The sequence below is a fragment of the Dermacentor andersoni genome, chromosome 4 (assembly GCF_023375885.2).
Source record: "Dermacentor andersoni chromosome 4, qqDerAnde1_hic_scaffold, whole genome shotgun sequence".
In the NCBI taxonomy this organism is placed as follows: domain Eukaryota; kingdom Metazoa; phylum Arthropoda; class Arachnida; order Ixodida; family Ixodidae; genus Dermacentor; species Dermacentor andersoni.
The window spans coordinates 50,345,822-50,362,513 of record NC_092817.1 but is presented as its reverse complement, the minus strand read 5'-3'; the positions used below and the strand labels follow the sequence as shown (position 1 = coordinate 50,362,513).

General features: G+C 46.0%; 1 protein-coding gene across 3 annotated transcripts in view; it reads right to left on the bottom strand.

The window, feature by feature from the left end:
• Window positions 1-480: 480 nt before the first annotated feature.
• LOC126537130 (uncharacterized) overlaps window positions 481-16,692 on the bottom strand; it is an 87,431-nt gene continuing 71,219 nt past the window's right edge. For all 3 annotated transcript variants that reach the window (XM_072287827.1, XM_072287829.1, XM_072287828.1), the window contains exons 3-5: window positions 7,404-7,469; window positions 6,128-6,197; window positions 481-2,852 (exon numbers count right to left, since the gene is read on the bottom strand). In XM_072287827.1, coding sequence (XP_072143928.1) covers window positions 2,745-2,852; window positions 6,128-6,197; window positions 7,404-7,469 — 244 coding nt within the window. In that variant the 3' untranslated portion in view covers window positions 481-2,744. The remainder of the gene's footprint in view (window positions 2,853-6,127; window positions 6,198-7,403; window positions 7,470-16,692) is intronic.

Below are 16,692 nucleotides of genomic sequence, written 5' to 3'. Positions count from 1 at the left end.
TCATCCGCAACATCACAAGGCCAGCGAGGAGTAGTGGGAATTTCGGGAAGTGAAAGCAGCACCCTGGAAAATTTATCATTATCAGACAGATGCAGAGGAGGACTATAACCGACTTTCCTTTTGTTTTCCCCCTTTCCCTTAAGCCCTCGGTAGGGTAGCAAACCAGGCGCTCGTCTTGTTGACCTCCCCGCCCTTTCTGCTTGCTCTCTCTCTCGCTCGCCCTCTATCAGCTAGATAGATAGATAGATAGATAGATAGATAGATAGATAGATAGATAGATAGATAGATAGATAGATAGATAGATAGATAGATAGATAGATAGATAGATAGATAGATAGATAGATAGATAGATAGATAGATAGATAGATATCCATGACTACGGCACTGGTCGTTGACCTTATTGGTGAGGTGATGACAGAACGTCAGTGCTGCGCTGGGGGCAGTCACTCGACAGAAAAATGCTTCGAACAGCGATGGTCGTACTTTTGGGTTCCTTTTATTTCACTACTTTGGCGCACACAGTGAGAGAATGCAAGAACTAACGGACACTGATCTTGCACATGTTTATCTTCGAGTACAGGTCACCTTCGCGTCACTCTGCGTAGCGGCGTCGCGAGGCGTGGAAGCCGAAACGCAAAGGGGCCGTTCCGACGTTCGCATACGTACGCGTACAACGGTGTCTATGTATCACACACAGAAAACGATACCGTAGCGCAATTATTCATAAGGCGCCGGCAACGTCAGCAGCCTAAACTTAACGTAAGTCTGTGGACAAACAAGGTGCAGCGCGTTCGTGCTTTCTGGTACGTTAGAATAACATATCCAAAACTTCGGACGCCTCTTAAAGCAGGTTCATGGCAGGAATGACAGGCCCACGCACAGTGTGAGAGCTCGCAGCCTCGAATAGCGGTGGAGTGTGTAACTTTCGTGAGTTGCAAAAGAAGGTCGGGCACAATCGTAGTCGCGATTGTGGGGATGAACAAAGCAACACGGCACCTGTTGACGAAGGAGTGGCGATTTGAACCGACAGGTGACATAATGCCTCTATCACTCGCGCTATAGCACACTGGCCCATTGACGAGGGAGCCGATTCGGGCTCGTCGGTGATTGGGAACATAGGCGCCTACTATAGTGTCGGAAATTGAGCATACCGGAGGGTATGTTTGAACACAGCCGCCCGAGGACTATAGGAACTACGGCAGCACCTTGTCATCATATTTAACGTCATTGCGATCCACACATAACAGATATATGGATTAACAATATGGATAACCCTACACGGTGATGCAGATCTGCACACGGCACGGGGGGTAACGCTCGCCGGTTATGTTTGTCTCGTTTTTGACATACTTCGAGTCGCCATCTACAAACCCCCCCCCACCCCCAACTAACGCACGAAAGTAAATTTTCGAGCTGTGAGTCTTTAACCGAGTAGGGTATCAAAAGAAATTATTCTTTTTCTTGTCTTGTGTTATTTGTGCTGACTACTTATGGTAGGCGGTATGGGGTATACTAAGAACAACTACAGTTTACTGCAGATGAAAAAGGAAAAGTGGAAAAGTGGCTTCGTGGACGACAAACAAGAATCAAACAATTAAAGGAGCAAACCTTTTGCTGTCCGAGAAGGATTATTTAGCGTTTTCTTATTGTTTCACGTAGCTTGATGTACCGACTATAAATATTTCCAGTGTACCTGATATATTTTCTATGTGCGCTATGTTGTTTTATAATTCATCTGGCATCTGGTGCGTATACCAGCTCTTACCTGGAAGTCGTTAACAATCTCATTTGTTGACTGTATTAAGGTTACAGGACATTTCTCCACGTCCAGAAAGCTGCGCTCTGTGATTCTTACGTACCCTCTTGTAGTCTGCCTGCTGCGTGATTTTATTTACTTTTATTGTGTGTATTGATGCCTCATCAATTAATGCCGAAAGGGAAGTATACATGTATCGCAGCCGTTTACCTCCTGAAAAATTTTCCGCTACCAACAACGCTAAAGGAATCAGCACTGTAGGCACATTCGCAGTTCACTTGAGCGCAACAGATATTTCTCGCACTTTCCAAGTTCTCTTAAGAGAGGACGAAAGTCCAGTCAATTGACGCAATAATTTACCATCGTGAATCATTCGTGTCTTAATGCACTGATTAGTTTATTGAGTCGTGATTGACGCCTTGCAGTATACAAGAGGTGCATCATTATTTAATATGTTTTAAGCGCATTGTCGCGTATACACTGTACCACCGCTAGATCTAATTTACGTTTGAATCTGAGTGATCGTAACGAACACTTTCAAAATACACAACCCGGAAGGATCCTGGTGAAAGTACCGCCTCGGAGGGAAGCAAGACACTGCGAGCAACAGAACGGGCGGGCAACAAGGTCAAGCGTCTGGCTCATCGAAATAAGTTTCAATGCCAGGTTCACGCACATATACGACACACACATACGTGATTAACAGCGAACGCGTCGTCCGGTGTCCGGGTACTGGCACGCTATATAGTACGCACTGGACGTAACCAAAGTGGGACCGGGGCAGCTATGGGGCCCGGAGGGCCTTTATTTGGGCAAATCGCATGGACACGTGGTCTAGCAGGTGGCGCCGAGCGTCGGCGTCCGCAGAACCGCGACGACCACCGGACGAGCCCAGCTCCGCGGGCTGTTCGGGACGCTTGGTTTCTGGGTGAGAGGCGGCGCCCGCGCGCGGACGTGTGGCGGGGAGGAGGGCGGGCATGGTGGGCCTTCAGAAGACCGGCTTCCTCTCGAACGAGCCCTCGGTGAGTTGTCGCCGGTCGTACGCGTCGAGAGCCTCGTCGCCGTACCTGTCGCGGATCCAGGCTAGCACCGCCTCCTGTGGGAAGGCGGAGAAAACGAAACGTGTCAGACAGCAGCCGCGACTAGGTTTGTCCTTTGTTAAGATAGCGCGGTTCAAAAAACATCAGAACATGAAAAGCATTTTTTAAAGGCGCACTGAAGGCTAGCAACAAATGAAGCAATAAAGAAGAAAAAGAAGAGGCTTGTGGTGCAATGCGCCCGACGCGTGAGATTAATGCAGAATAGATAAAGCTTTTGCAATCGAGAGCAGGGCCGGGATAACGGAAAACTACTCCAGTGTGTTTTTATTCCAAATCCACCACTAGCCCTCGACAATGGGTCAAAATGGTTTGGTCCTAGCCCATATGGGAGGGGTGGGGGGCGTTCATGCGTCCATATGGGCTGGGTCCGAGCCATTTTGATCTTTCATGGAGGGCTAATGGCGGATTTGGAATGAAAGGAGATTGGAATAGATTTACGCTGTCCTGACCTATGATATAAACGCAAGGACACGATTGTGGCGCCGACAATGCGTAAATCAGCTACTAGCTCACATGACGTAACATGTCCCGCTAACGACAGGCAAATAGAGGACAATAAAGTGATGATTAAAAAAGAACAAAAAATTAATTACATTTCATAAGGATAAGTAACGCAGCTTAGCCAAGTTTATTTGATTTTCTTGAAAATACTCGCTGAAATCTATGCGATCATCTAACTCTTAACAGGCAGTACAGCGCCCAGAGGAGCAAGGCCTCCTTGATAGCCAGTTCAATTTAGGATGTCTGCGCAAGTGTTACCGTTCGTCAAGAAGGATTTGTATTGCAGAATAATTGTGTGGCTTCTTTACTTGTGATAAATACTATCTTGGAGTAAAATAAACAACGTCGTGAGATTTCTAAAGGGGACATGTAATAAACTAACGCAACTATATTCGGATGTTTGCCTTTAAATTTCCTTTAAATATGACAGCTGCATCAGCCGCGCGGCCGCGCACTCTGAGCCTCTGATGTACTGCGCGTGATGGGCGAGAAAGTTATTTGCACGGTATACATTCCAAGGACCCGCCCTTGTTCTAGGCGGGTATCGTTTGTGATGATTTGTAAATAAACGCTTAGAAGATTGGTCGAATGAGTTTTGCAGAAATACCCAACGAAAGTGCAGTAGAAATAATTCAAACAACTTCGAAGTGACAGCACGACGCCTGACCGGTCTTCTCCTCCGACCTAATTTTACGCTAAAGCCAGTATCCTTAAATTCATGCAGAAAAGTAAAGGAGTCCTCGATAAACAGGGTGTCATAGCTTAAACGAAAAAAAAAAGAAGTCACCCCAGTGAACGAGATATTAGGTCATCGAATATTGCCGTAAGTGAATGAAATGAAACTGGAAAAGCTGAGTCGCCCGTTCAGAAAAGCAGCTAGCGGGGAACGTGGACAGAGCGTATATATGGAGTCATGTCTCTAAATAGGATTAAATAGTATGAGATTTCCGCCTGCAGAAAAGCTGCACATTTGTTAACCACTTCTTAACTAGGGGGCTTCTTCAAGCATGTACAGTTGTATACTCCATTTCATACTTAGCAGGTAATGCTGCGAAAGCTATGCACAAGTATTGTGCGGCCATACAAGTGTCGCTCCCGTGTTTTGCGTGCAGTGCAGATAATTGAAAGAGATCAGTTTTCTTTGGCTCTTTCGGCCGTTTTCCTAGGTGGTCGATGGTAGGACTCGGCAATGAAAACATTCGTTCTCTTGCTCTCTCTCTCTCTCTCTCTTTCTCTCGTTCGTTCGTTCGTTCGTTCGTTCTATTCGCTTAAAACGACCATCATCGTCGACGGTTTCCGCACAGACATATTTTTTTTTCAGATAAGCTTCCTACGGATTAACTTTTTATCTTTTATAACTCCAACTCGTGGACGTAAGATTACGTAATATTACTTATTTTTGTACCCGTGTGCTTCCAAAACACGACGTAATATGCTTTGAACGCGAGTGCGAGCGCCGCTCTGTGGACGCTGGTCGCACGGCTGCGGTAAGTAGGTTCATATCCTCAACGCCTTCCATGTGATACGTGAGTCCTATTCTGCGACATAAGAGCATGAGGTTTAAAGTTACGTTGAATTACAAGGCGCCCATACCTGTACCTTTATTTTATATCTGATGAACTGTGTTTTAGTCGCGAATGCAAGTTTCAGTTTCAATGTATTTCAGTTTCACTTTCGCTTTTCGACACATGTATTCATTGGACACTCATTAGGAACACATTAGAAGAACATTAGGAGTTGTGAGAGACGTCTCTGTAACCTCCGTAGCATTGCTTCGTCTCTATGAAAGAGAGCGTAGTTGGTACGTAAGCAAAAAGAGCACACTTCTTCATTGCAATACCGCATCGCAGAAACAAAGTTTTTTTTTTCTTGTTCTCTAGCTTACTGCTTCAGAACGCGCCTCGTGTTATATCCTGGGTCAGAACATGAATATAACGCGTGCTTTTCTTTCTTTCATTTTTTTTCGTCCTTCGAACTTTTATCGAGCTCAACCACTAAACTATGTGACATCTATGTGACAAAAGCAATCCAACGGCGCCACCACTGTCAGCATTGTTCTTTGTATATGAAAACTCCGTAGGCGTCCGCCGTAATCGACGCTTGCACTGCGGTCACCACGCCGCCACTAAGCTGCCGTAACACAAGGAACGAAACGGACTCTTCACTCTTTGTTAAGCCCATTTCATCGTGCTTTTCGACTTCGCGTTATAACTGGATAATCTTTTTTTTTTTTTTTTTAAGGGTCTGAAAGCCCTCGCGTTATATGCGTGCATATACGGTATCAACCACTCTGAGTGAAATCCATGGCCAGAGCTTGCCTCGCGAATGCTCTAATGACGGCCGCTACAAGCTCGCTTGAGGACCGTCAGCCAGTGGTGGCGGCCTATCCCATTTTGCCCGCTACTACACTGATAGCAGAGCTGCAGAATCTTTGCAACGCGCGCTGTTGCAGCTGTAGGCAACAGTACAAGATGAAACTGACGTCGCACTACGCTCGGCCAGACCACGTTGGTTGAGAAATCGCACCAATAGGACTCGCGCTGAATTCTGCAAGAAGGCTTCTGCACACATCTAGATCACCACTTAAGTGCAAATCTTGTTAAATATAGATAGTGCATGGGCGTGCAAGCTCCTACAAAATAGTCGCGTAAAGAGTGATGCGTACGCAATGCCCAACGTTAGCCGAAAGGACCCCAGAACTCGCGAGGTTGAGATTTGTATGTAACAATGTACGAGTTTCTAGGCGGTGTAGGTTAGGAGGATAGCTCACCGGCGTTTTCTGCTTGTTCTTCGGCTCGTCGTCGTCGTTGTACAGCTCCTTCAGAGACACTGGCTCAGCCCTGAACGGAGGAAAACACAGTGCAACGCCGGCTGACGTCAATCTCGTTTCTGTGAACTAACCTTCTCTGAATTCGCTAAGCGCTACAGTAGCGACCACGTTGGAACAACCAATACACCTTGGTAATTAATGTCGCCTCCCCCCCCCCCCCCCCACTTCCCCCTCAATTGCTCTGCAAGAACAGGAGCTTAAGTGCTAGTTATTTAAAAGCTTTCCTGTTTCTAAAATTAATTTTATCAGGAAAGGAGGGGTGAAGTTATTTGGTATCCATGGAGACGTAGGCAATACACTTTCGAGTACTTAATTTTTCATTTTTCGCGCGGCAGCCCTATACATGCGTGTTAAGTTTACAGAAATGAATGGCATTATCGTCCGTGTTGAACAAGCCACAGTGCGGTATAGGCTCAGCAACTTGGTGACATTATACGAGAAGGGCAACTTAGTGCCCTACCTGCCCCACACACAGGTATCGCAGAACCCGCGCCACTGTGTCCCTTAACGATGGCATGATAATATTTTCCTCTTTAGTAACAAGTATTTAGAGCGTTATCACCTTAACGATGGCATGATAATATTTTCCTCTTTAGTAACGAGTATGTAGAGCGTTATCACGGGGCTATTTACAGAAACGCTAGCCGCTAGAAACCCTAGCCGAAATGGCTGATGAGAACAGAACTGTTCATTGGGGGAACTTGTACTCGTCAAGCGCTGACAACGATAGCGGCGACCCTGGTCGGCGACTGCTGAATCGAACCCCATTACTCGAGTTCATCCATTCCGTTATGTATACATGAGTCGTTGTCGTGCATTTCAGAGCAGTAGGCGGTTCTCGTATCGGTTCGAGAATGTACTCTTGAGTTCGCGACACGCATGCAGTCTGATCGTCAGAGGACAACATCGCAATCCGAGTATATAGCTGCAACGCTCACGAATGTTCCGGTATAGACAAGCGCACCGAGTGCGATATCACGGTAACAGCTCGGTTAAGATAAAAATGATGCCCAGTTCAAAGGCAACTCACTTGTAACAGTACATTAACTGTTCTGACGTCATGACAGAAATAGTGCATCCGCGCACTGCCTGATTGCCGAAAGTGCAATGACTGCGGCTTTTTATAGACGATAACGAAAATGGCGAATGCCACGTGGCTTGTGGAACGATATTACACGCAAGATGTACGGGTGCGTATGGGGAACTGGGTACTCACTTGTTGTATGGTACATATGAGCGCTTGGCACTGATACCCCGGCACTTGTAGTAAAACGGGTACTTCCTGAAAGAAGCAAACAAAACAAAAGATTCCGTGTCAGATCAGTGCAACTTGGCTAGATGATTCGTGCTCATTAATATATGCAGCACGGCAAACCGGACAGGCGATACTGGGACGGACATCTAATGCTTGAGAATGTAAGCGAAAAGGAATGCGCAATAAAGCAAGAGGCAATGATGCCTTTTGCATGATGAAGGTAAGCATCATCGCTTGCGCCTGCGACAATAGAGACTAAACGTCGTGGCATTTTTCTCATGTATTAGGACATCTATTTTCTACTAAGGATCAATTATGAGGAGTTTCAGAAATGTGCGACAATGACGACGTCCTTGTTTCAGCCCCGTCTCACCTTTACGCTGTTTTACACGAGCAACTGCACCATATGCATAAATAAAAACGCGAACAGGAAATAACTGTTAATAAGGTGTGTTAACAACGGCTAAATTCATGGCAGTACAATATGTAATCACTCTGTGGCCGTTTTATATAAGATGTAGTAGGCCTAATTGTACATTTTGAGTGTAAATCCACTGTTACAAATGCAGGTGAACCTGGAAACGGAGCAACACAGTGGAGTAGTTTTCGAATTTTTCTTCCACTGCGAAGCTTGCTTACTCAAAAACTTGCGTGGGTTTCTTTTATAACCTTGTGCAACAGTCGGGTGGATGACAATTCGTTCGTTTCATGAACTTTGCTCCACCTTACAGGATTTCACAAAGCTGATTCGCCAGTGCGTACGAATTTTGAGATTTGGATAGTGCATGTACGTGGTAATCCTATGTTGCTACCATAGCGATGAGGCAGACCAGTGCAGGTTATGGAATAGAGACGGTACGCGACGAGAGATCTAAAGTTACCGCAACTGGTGAGTCGCAAGGCGAGGTGAGGTCTGAGCTATTTTAATTATCAGGGGATACAAAAATAAAATCGTCTCCTTACTGAACAAGCGCTGTACTACCCTGCAGCCTATGTTCGCTGCTGGTTATTCTCATCTTTGCAGACTTTTGTCATAGGACATTTCGGCACTGAGTAATATCACACATCTGACTAAACTCGTCCTTAGCACGTACGTTTACGAGTATAAGACTCAGGGAGCATGAATGAAGAGAGCGTTGGTGCACTGTTTGTTCATTCAGCATAGGTGCATTTTGTAGAGACAAACATTGTCTTAAGAAAGACAAAAGTTGCATGACCATCCATTTCATTACTATCCTCTGATATCGAAGAAGCAGATCGTAAGTTTAGTAATATCACACGCACTGCAAATCAACAGTTTAACAAAGGGAGGGACAAATAAAAATTATGCAAATTAACGGACTGACGCACGTTGATTTGTATGTGAAAGAGCCTGCTTTTGAACCCCATGTTGAGTCTGGCAAGCTGAGTGAAATTCATCGGCCACAAACGCAACAGCCTCGCCGGATACTAATGCGGGACGACCTGGGAACCTCCATCTAGTGATCGCTGCCAAAAAAGCGCCGACTGAGTTACCCGGGTCACCGAATTCGTGCGGCGAACGAATTCGACAGACGTGCTCGATCGAAAGCACGCCGAAGCACTCCATGCAATGACCCAACCGCCAACCTTGCCTCTATACACCGACACCCATTTACATGTTGCAAGGGTGCCGTAGCTTCCATCGTACATGCTGTCAAGAACTCATGGAAGCAGAAAGAAAAAAGAAAAGCGATGTCACAAACGCAAGGAAACAAACGAATAAGAACGGACAATAATAACTGGCGCGCGCGTCGCATTCGTGACGAGACTGCTCCTAACGCAATCCTCGAGCATGCTTGCCGCTCCGCGGAGGCCAGTTCGACATGCTTGCCTCTTTCTTCGACCTTTCTGAAGAAAAAAAAAGCCAATCTTGATACTTGTCCGTCAACAAAAGCCTTCCGCTCTTCCTCCCCTTCCCTTACTGCGAAGCCGACGTTACTCCACGGGTTCAGTGTGGAGGTGGCGAGAGTTGGGTCGGCGCTCCCCGAGACAGCTGTAACACGGCAGCGCGTGGCATCCGTCCGAGGAAGGAAGCAAAGAAACGAGCAAACCACCGCGGGTGCAACGGTAGCACCATCAAAAACAAGCGGGGAGGTACAACGCAAAACCGCAAGTCCGTATGCGACGGCGGCAGGTGCGCTTCGCCGCCTCCGGAAACCGGGTGGCCGTGCGGTGGAGAAAAAGGAAAGAAAGAAAGAAAGAAAGAAAGAAAGAAAGAAAGAAAGAAAGAAAGAAAGAAAGAAAGAAAGAAAGAAAGAAAGAGAAAGAGCGTATAGTTTCACAACCACCCCAGTGCGCGTGCGTGCAGTCAGCGCTGCATTGCTAGAGGCAAAGCACGGCGGAATAACGAGTTCGAGGTGCGTATGCCTGCATACACGCCGGCGCAAGCTCGCGCACGAACTCTCGGGACGAGGGCAGGACAGAAGCCGTCGCCTGGCGGCGGTGCACCTCGACACAGGCAAATGCCGAGGGCGGCGAGACGAAGAAGCCGGAGGTTCGAGAAATTCGGCGACAGCACTTCACCCTCTGAATATCAATTTCTTTGTAAATGAAGTCAAAGTTGCTCGCTCCGCAGTTTGTGGCGTCGGGACGTGCTGGCCGCGGACCACGACATCCGGGCGAATACAAGCTATTCCCCTTTGAATCGCATACAGATGTGCCTCCTACTTCTTTTTTCTCGAAGTCTCTCTCTCTCTCTCTCTCTTTGGAAACCCGCACCTCCCTGTATCTATCTATATGTGTTATGCATCTCTTTACACTCTCGGTTCGAGTTCTTGTTTGGTGCCACGTGCCAAACGCGCGGACACAATGCCGACGGGGCATCGTCGTGAATGTCGGCGTCCGCAGGAGAATCCGCGCCCTTGCGGTCTGGATCGTTTGTATAGAAATTGCGCACAAAATCTTCCAGTTTTCGAGTTAGCACCGCGGCACCTCGACATCGTTCTCTCTTGTTTGCATTCACGCATCTCCAACAAAGTTTGGCCCAAGTGTCGCCAAGTGTCGCCAAGCCAGCAGAGTGTAGCGCCACTCCTCCGGAAAAGTTGCAACTGCGGTTCCCTGGCGTCAGGTGCGCCAGAACGCGCCACTTCGTTTTCAATTTCTATCGGAGTTCATTTCGGAAAACTTCGGGCTTGTGACAAGCCTGCCCTTCCCGAACGCAGGCAATTTCGTCTTCTGTTTCCATTTGGCGAGCGATGCAACAGAAAACAGACTATAGGTTCTTGCGCAAGTACCCGTGAGTCGTTATAATTTAACAGCCTGCCTATCTTTTTTTTTTTATTCTTCGTATAGGATGGAAACGAGTTGACGGCACGCTCTAGAACGAGTACAGAGACAAACCATGGCTGATGTTGCAACGCGCTAGAGGCTAGTGATTTGCGCATGACCTTTGTAGACGGCATTGGTAAAACTTGCATGTATATTTGCAACAGCGTGTATGTTTGACGGCGAAGTGCGTGCAAGATGTTTCAATACTAAAAAGGAACAGATAGAAAACCAGCGAAAACATGTAATTGCGTTGGTATAGCAGATAGGAGGACGCAAGCGCGAAAGCTACTGGGAAAGCTGCGAAAGTAGCCCTCAAGAGGGCGAAGTGCCTGTGAAGCCCGTGTTACAAGACTTCGAAATGAAACAACGCGCGTGGAACTTACACGCGCGTTGTTTTTTTTGTGTGTGTTTTTTTTTACTTGTGTGTCTTTTTTTGACGGAGAAATGGGAGCGAAACACTTAGGACGGGTGCAGAGTTTCCCCACTTTGATTTCCGAAAAGGAACTTGCTCGAGCGTGCTTAAAGGGTGTAATTATCACCGAAGATTGTTCCGCCCACCAGAAATAACACATTACGGGGAGGAGAGATGCAAGAGAAGAGAAAAATAATAATATTCACGCAATGACAGCAACAGCAAGGAAATATAGAAAAAAAATAAAGAAAGGACAAGAACGATAAGCAGGCCCAACACACATGTTGGAATCCGCGTGCAGCGAAGCTTTAGTGAAGCCGTAATTTAAATGTTTTACAACTAACGGCGATGGGTACAATTTTGTTAACTTCCATCCGACGCAACGTGTAATCTCATACGATGTTTATGTTTATCCACCACAGAGGTCACAACTGTACTCTCGGGCAATTTTTATGGTCGTGCACTAAACCGCTCACGAGCTATACCGAAATAGAAACTCCAAATCAGGCGGATGCAGAGTGCGATAATTCAAGGCAATGACGTCCTGAGGACGAAGGCGACATGTGCTGCCTGTCAAGGGAACAATGGGGATGACAGGCGTGCGCACAGAAAAATACATGTGTCAAGCAGTGCTTTAAGGATTCTGCACTTCTTGTGCCCCAGTAACACATACCGAATGGCTAAATCAAAGAAAATGAAGTAAAGTGAGACATCTGTTAAATATAATGCACTGTTCCATTAACAGTTCAGTGTATGTTAGAGATACCTGTAAGTCGGCATTATTTATTCAGGTATTATGCGGAAATACGCTTGTTTTGTTAGGCATAACAAGAGGCGCGCTTACTTGCACTATACTTTGTCGGTCAGCACACAAGGGTTATATAAGCCCGTCCGCTGGGCCTTTCGTTCAGCGCACATATAACCTCTGTGTCATGTAACTACAAATATATATCCGCCGAGATACTGATCGGTGCAGCAGACCGCAGCTAGCAGCCACACCAAACCTGGGACGATAGGCAAAGAAAAATTTTAAAAGAGGAAACAAATAAAGACAAAAAATTACATCAGATAGAATAATCTTCATTTGAAGAATAAACTTCTTCAAGCTTCAAACATGAAACAATAAATAAAGAAAGATAAAGATGACGACACATTTGTCGTGTGCCCCATAGCAAAAGTAATAGGCTGCGTACAAAGCGGGATCGTATGAAAAACTAAATAAATAAATAAATGTGTACTAGGCAGCCGGAGAACGTATAAACACAAATAAACGAAACAAGATGATCGATGACTAAAAATATTATTCTCTTTATGTTGCCACGTCTTCTGTCTTCGTTTCTTTTTCTGCTCGTAATGTGTCGTCACAGGTGCGCGCTAAAGATTCTACCGGCAATCGCGCTATTTGAATGTGCCCTGTCTGGCTATTCGGCACAAGGTTAGTTCTTGTTGTCGTGTACGCATTTTGTGTTTTCTCCGTCCGGCGTTCTCTTCGCAGAGTTCCCCATCCATTCCGCGATGAACCAAGATTTCAACAAAGTTTTGCCGCGCAATTAAACCGGGAACACGTTGCGGAAGCGAGAGAGAGAGAGATAGATAAGACATAAAGGAAAGGCAGGGGAGATTAACCAGGCTGAACCCGGTAGGCTACCCTGCAACGGGCAAGGGGAAAAGGAGATTGAAAGAGGAGAAGGAAAGGAGAAGTTCGCACTTTGCAACGTTACGCACACAGGCGTTTATCGCTGAGTCGGTCAGAGGTGGTCCCACAGGCCGGCGCATTTCAAGAAACGCAGCAGCGACTTCACGCGCGAATCATGCAGCGAATCACCAACATACGTAGGAGTACGAGTACCCCGTGTCGTTTTGTTGACGAGTGATTGCGCCTGCATGAAAACAGGGTGCATCCGTGGAATCTACGCTGCAGCTGTACAAGGCACTATATTCCTGAGATTCTTGCTTAACAGTCTACAGGTCCTGCCAGATTACAAACGCGCGACAGCGCCAATAGAGAGAGTGCGCAGCATGAGTGGCTACACGCCGCGGTAGCTCGCTAGCTATGGCGTCCAGCTGCTGAGCACGAGGTCGTGGGCTCGACTCTCGGTCATGGCGACCACGTTTCAATAGGAGCGAAAAATAAAAATGCTTGTGTATGTAGATGTGCGTGTACGTTAAAAAAAAAAAACTCCAGGTGGTCAAAATTATTACGGAGCCACTCCCACTACGGCGTCGTTCATAGCCCCTGCGTTGATCTGGGACATCAATCAATCAATCAATCAATCAATCAATCAATCAATCAATCAATCAATCAATCAATCAATCAATCAATCAATCAATCAATCAATCAATCAATCAATCAATCAATCAAGTGTCCGAGACTAAGTCAATAAGCCTGAGCATCGGTGCGTCGACTGCCATTGCAAAACAGTAACCTGTTCCAGTGGACCTAGCTGCGTGCGAATTCGCCAATGTTCGAGGATCCCTGACCTTCACTTGCATTCCTGCTGGCGCAGACTCCCCGCTCACAAAGAGCGGGTAGAGTCAAATTACGCATCAGCAGTGAAACCTCTGAACATCTACCCATGATGCCTTCTACAGCCTCAAGTTTACCTCGCTCCGTAATTATAAACGAAGCCCGTCAAATATCACTGGCTCTGAAGCAGCCAACGCTATTTTATTGCAACAAACACATGGTAACCACATGTATCTTTGTACTAACGATTTGACCTCGCTCATATACCATCGGTCAGGCAAGGAGATACAATCTCTCCAATGCTATTTACTGCATGCTTGGAAGAAGTATTCAAGCTATTAAACTGGGAAGGCAAGGAGTGAGAATCAACGGCGAATACCTCAGCAACCTTCGGTTTGCAGATGACATTGTTCTGTTCAGCAACACTGGGGACGAATTACAACAAATGATTGAGGACTTTAACCGAGAAAGTGTAAGAGTAGGGTTGAAAATTAATATCCAGAAGGCAAGGATGATGTTCAATAGCCTGGCAAGGGGGACAAAACTCAGGATCCCCATTCAACCGCTAGAGTCTGTGCTGGAATACGTTTATCTATAGCTCAATTCCTGATCATGAGAAGGAAATTAAGAGAAGAATAAATATGGCCTGGAGTGCATGCGGCAAGCATTACCGAATCCTGGCTGGGAGCTGTCGTTGAAAGTAACGTGTACAATCTCTGCATTCTACCGATGCTAACATATAGGGGGCAGAAACTTGGAGGTTGACAAAGAAGCTTGAGAACAAGTTAATAGCCGAGCAAAGAACGATGGAACGAAGAATGTTAGGCGTAACGTTAAGAGACAAGAAGAGAGTTGAGAACAAATGGAGATAGCCCATATTATAGTTGACATTAAGAGAAAAGAGCGGAGATGGGCAGGCCATGTAATGCGTAGAGTAGATAACCGGTGGACCATTAACGTTACAGAATGGGTGCCAAGAGAAGGGCGTCGAAGTTTAGGACTGCAGAAAACTAGAAAATTAGCAACTTTGCAGCACAAGTTGGAATCAGCTGGAGCAAGATAGGGGTAATTGGAGATCACAGACGAGAGGCTTTCGTCCTGCAATGGACATAAAGAGATGATGATGATGATGACGACTACCGCTATGATGATGATGATGATGATGATGATGAGTCATCGAGCACTTGTTGTGCACTTATCCTCGGTATGACGTCCAGCGCTGCTACATCCAGAACGTGTTCATTACCGCCACGTGAAACAGCGAAATGAACGGTGGCGCCGTCTGTCCTGAAAGGTAGAAAATCTCACTGCGGAGAGGAGGAAATGGGGAGCGGTTTCAGGCCCTTAGTACCAACCGATTTCGACGAGAGTCCGTTCCTTTGTCGTTATCAAATGCGTTCTCATCATGGAAGACAAAGCGAGCCTCGCTCTTGCAGTTCGCGGTAGTTTGGAGTAGTATTGCTAATATTTGCCGTAATTACATGTTTAGCAAGCCAATGAAAGAAAAGATGGAGAGAAAGCAGATGTTCAGTCGCTTCTTACTTAGCTACTGGTCGTTAGCGACGCACCTGACATTCTTGATTGCTCGACGCAGTTCTCGCGTTTCCTCATTATTGTAAGAAATTATTTGTCGACTTCTTCCAGACCAAGGAGCCCTATGCGCATACGCTTTTCGAGCACACAGAGTATTGGTACTCGGCGCGGCAAATTCAAATTTTAATGTAACCGAAAGAAGGCGCGCATGTTTAGTTTTTCTTAAAATGTTCACATTGCATGGCTAGAGCGGCATCCTACAAAACGACTGATGCGCACACTGATCAAATACACTATTTGTTATGGTTTCTTCGTGAGGAATCACCGTTTCCTTTTGTCGTGCCTCGCAGAACAACGGTATTTGGATGGCCTTCTTGTAAGCTTATCCCATCATAAACCATGATTGCTGTTCTTCACTAGTTGCTCATTTACTGTGCATTATCGCATACTTATCTCTTTTTCTTCAACCCCCTGGCTCTAAAAACATCAGCGACGATATCACCCGTAATATCGTCCAATAACAGCTCATTGGTATTAGCGCTTTGTAGTGGGGACTGTTGTGACTTCCGTTTGCTGTTCGCAGCTTTAAACACGAATATTTGCAAAAATACACTGAAAGAGTTGGGCAGGCTCGGTCAGGTCAGGTCAGGCTTGTAGCAGTAAATTGTGCTTGTTCAACAGCAAAACGACCGCTGCGCTGTCACGGCACGAAATCTTTGAACGAAATTAGTGTTGTGCAATTATTTAAGGCTATGTCACTATGGAAGAAATGTTCCCGACGAGTTCTTGCCATATTCTTGCTGTCTCATGCGTACTTCTAGTGTTTCTTTTCCGGTCGTTTTCATGCCTTTCTTTTTTATTTGGTCATCTTTCGAGGCTGGTAAAAGTTTGAATGAGTCGGTGTCTTCTTCTTGTCGCTGATCTTGTCAAGCCACATAAGTTCAAATCGACTACGGAAGTAAACAGCACACAGTGCCTGCGTCGCATGTTTTTTCTCCTATTTCAATCTGTTTCTGAACGCCATGAATATATTAACTAAAACTGCTTGTCCACCGAAAAATTATTTTCACTCAACATGGCTCCCCACTCTCTCTTCTCACACACACTTACACAAACTGGCAGATAGATCTTTCAAAATATTCCTAGAAATTATGGGGTTTTACGTGCCTAAACCACTTTCTGATTATGATGCACGCCGTAGTGCAGGACTCCGGAAATTTCGACCACCTGGAGATCTTTAACGTGCACCTAAATCTAAGTAGACGGGCAAAATATTCTATGGTGAACGTGTCTCTTTAGGAAGTAAAAAATACGTCATAAATTGGTGGAAAAATCTTGGCACCACGATTGGAAAGGGCTGGCGACGTAATTATGATAACTGTTTTCATGCAACTTCCTAACACAACCCAGGGAGTAAGAGAGATGGCGCAGGGTTCCGGGTGAATTTTGTCTATACCAATGCGTCGTTAATATGCACCCAAAACCTCTGCACACGAAACGTTCTCAAAGCGAATAGTTTCGTTTGCCTCCTTTGCCCATTTCCGTGGTTA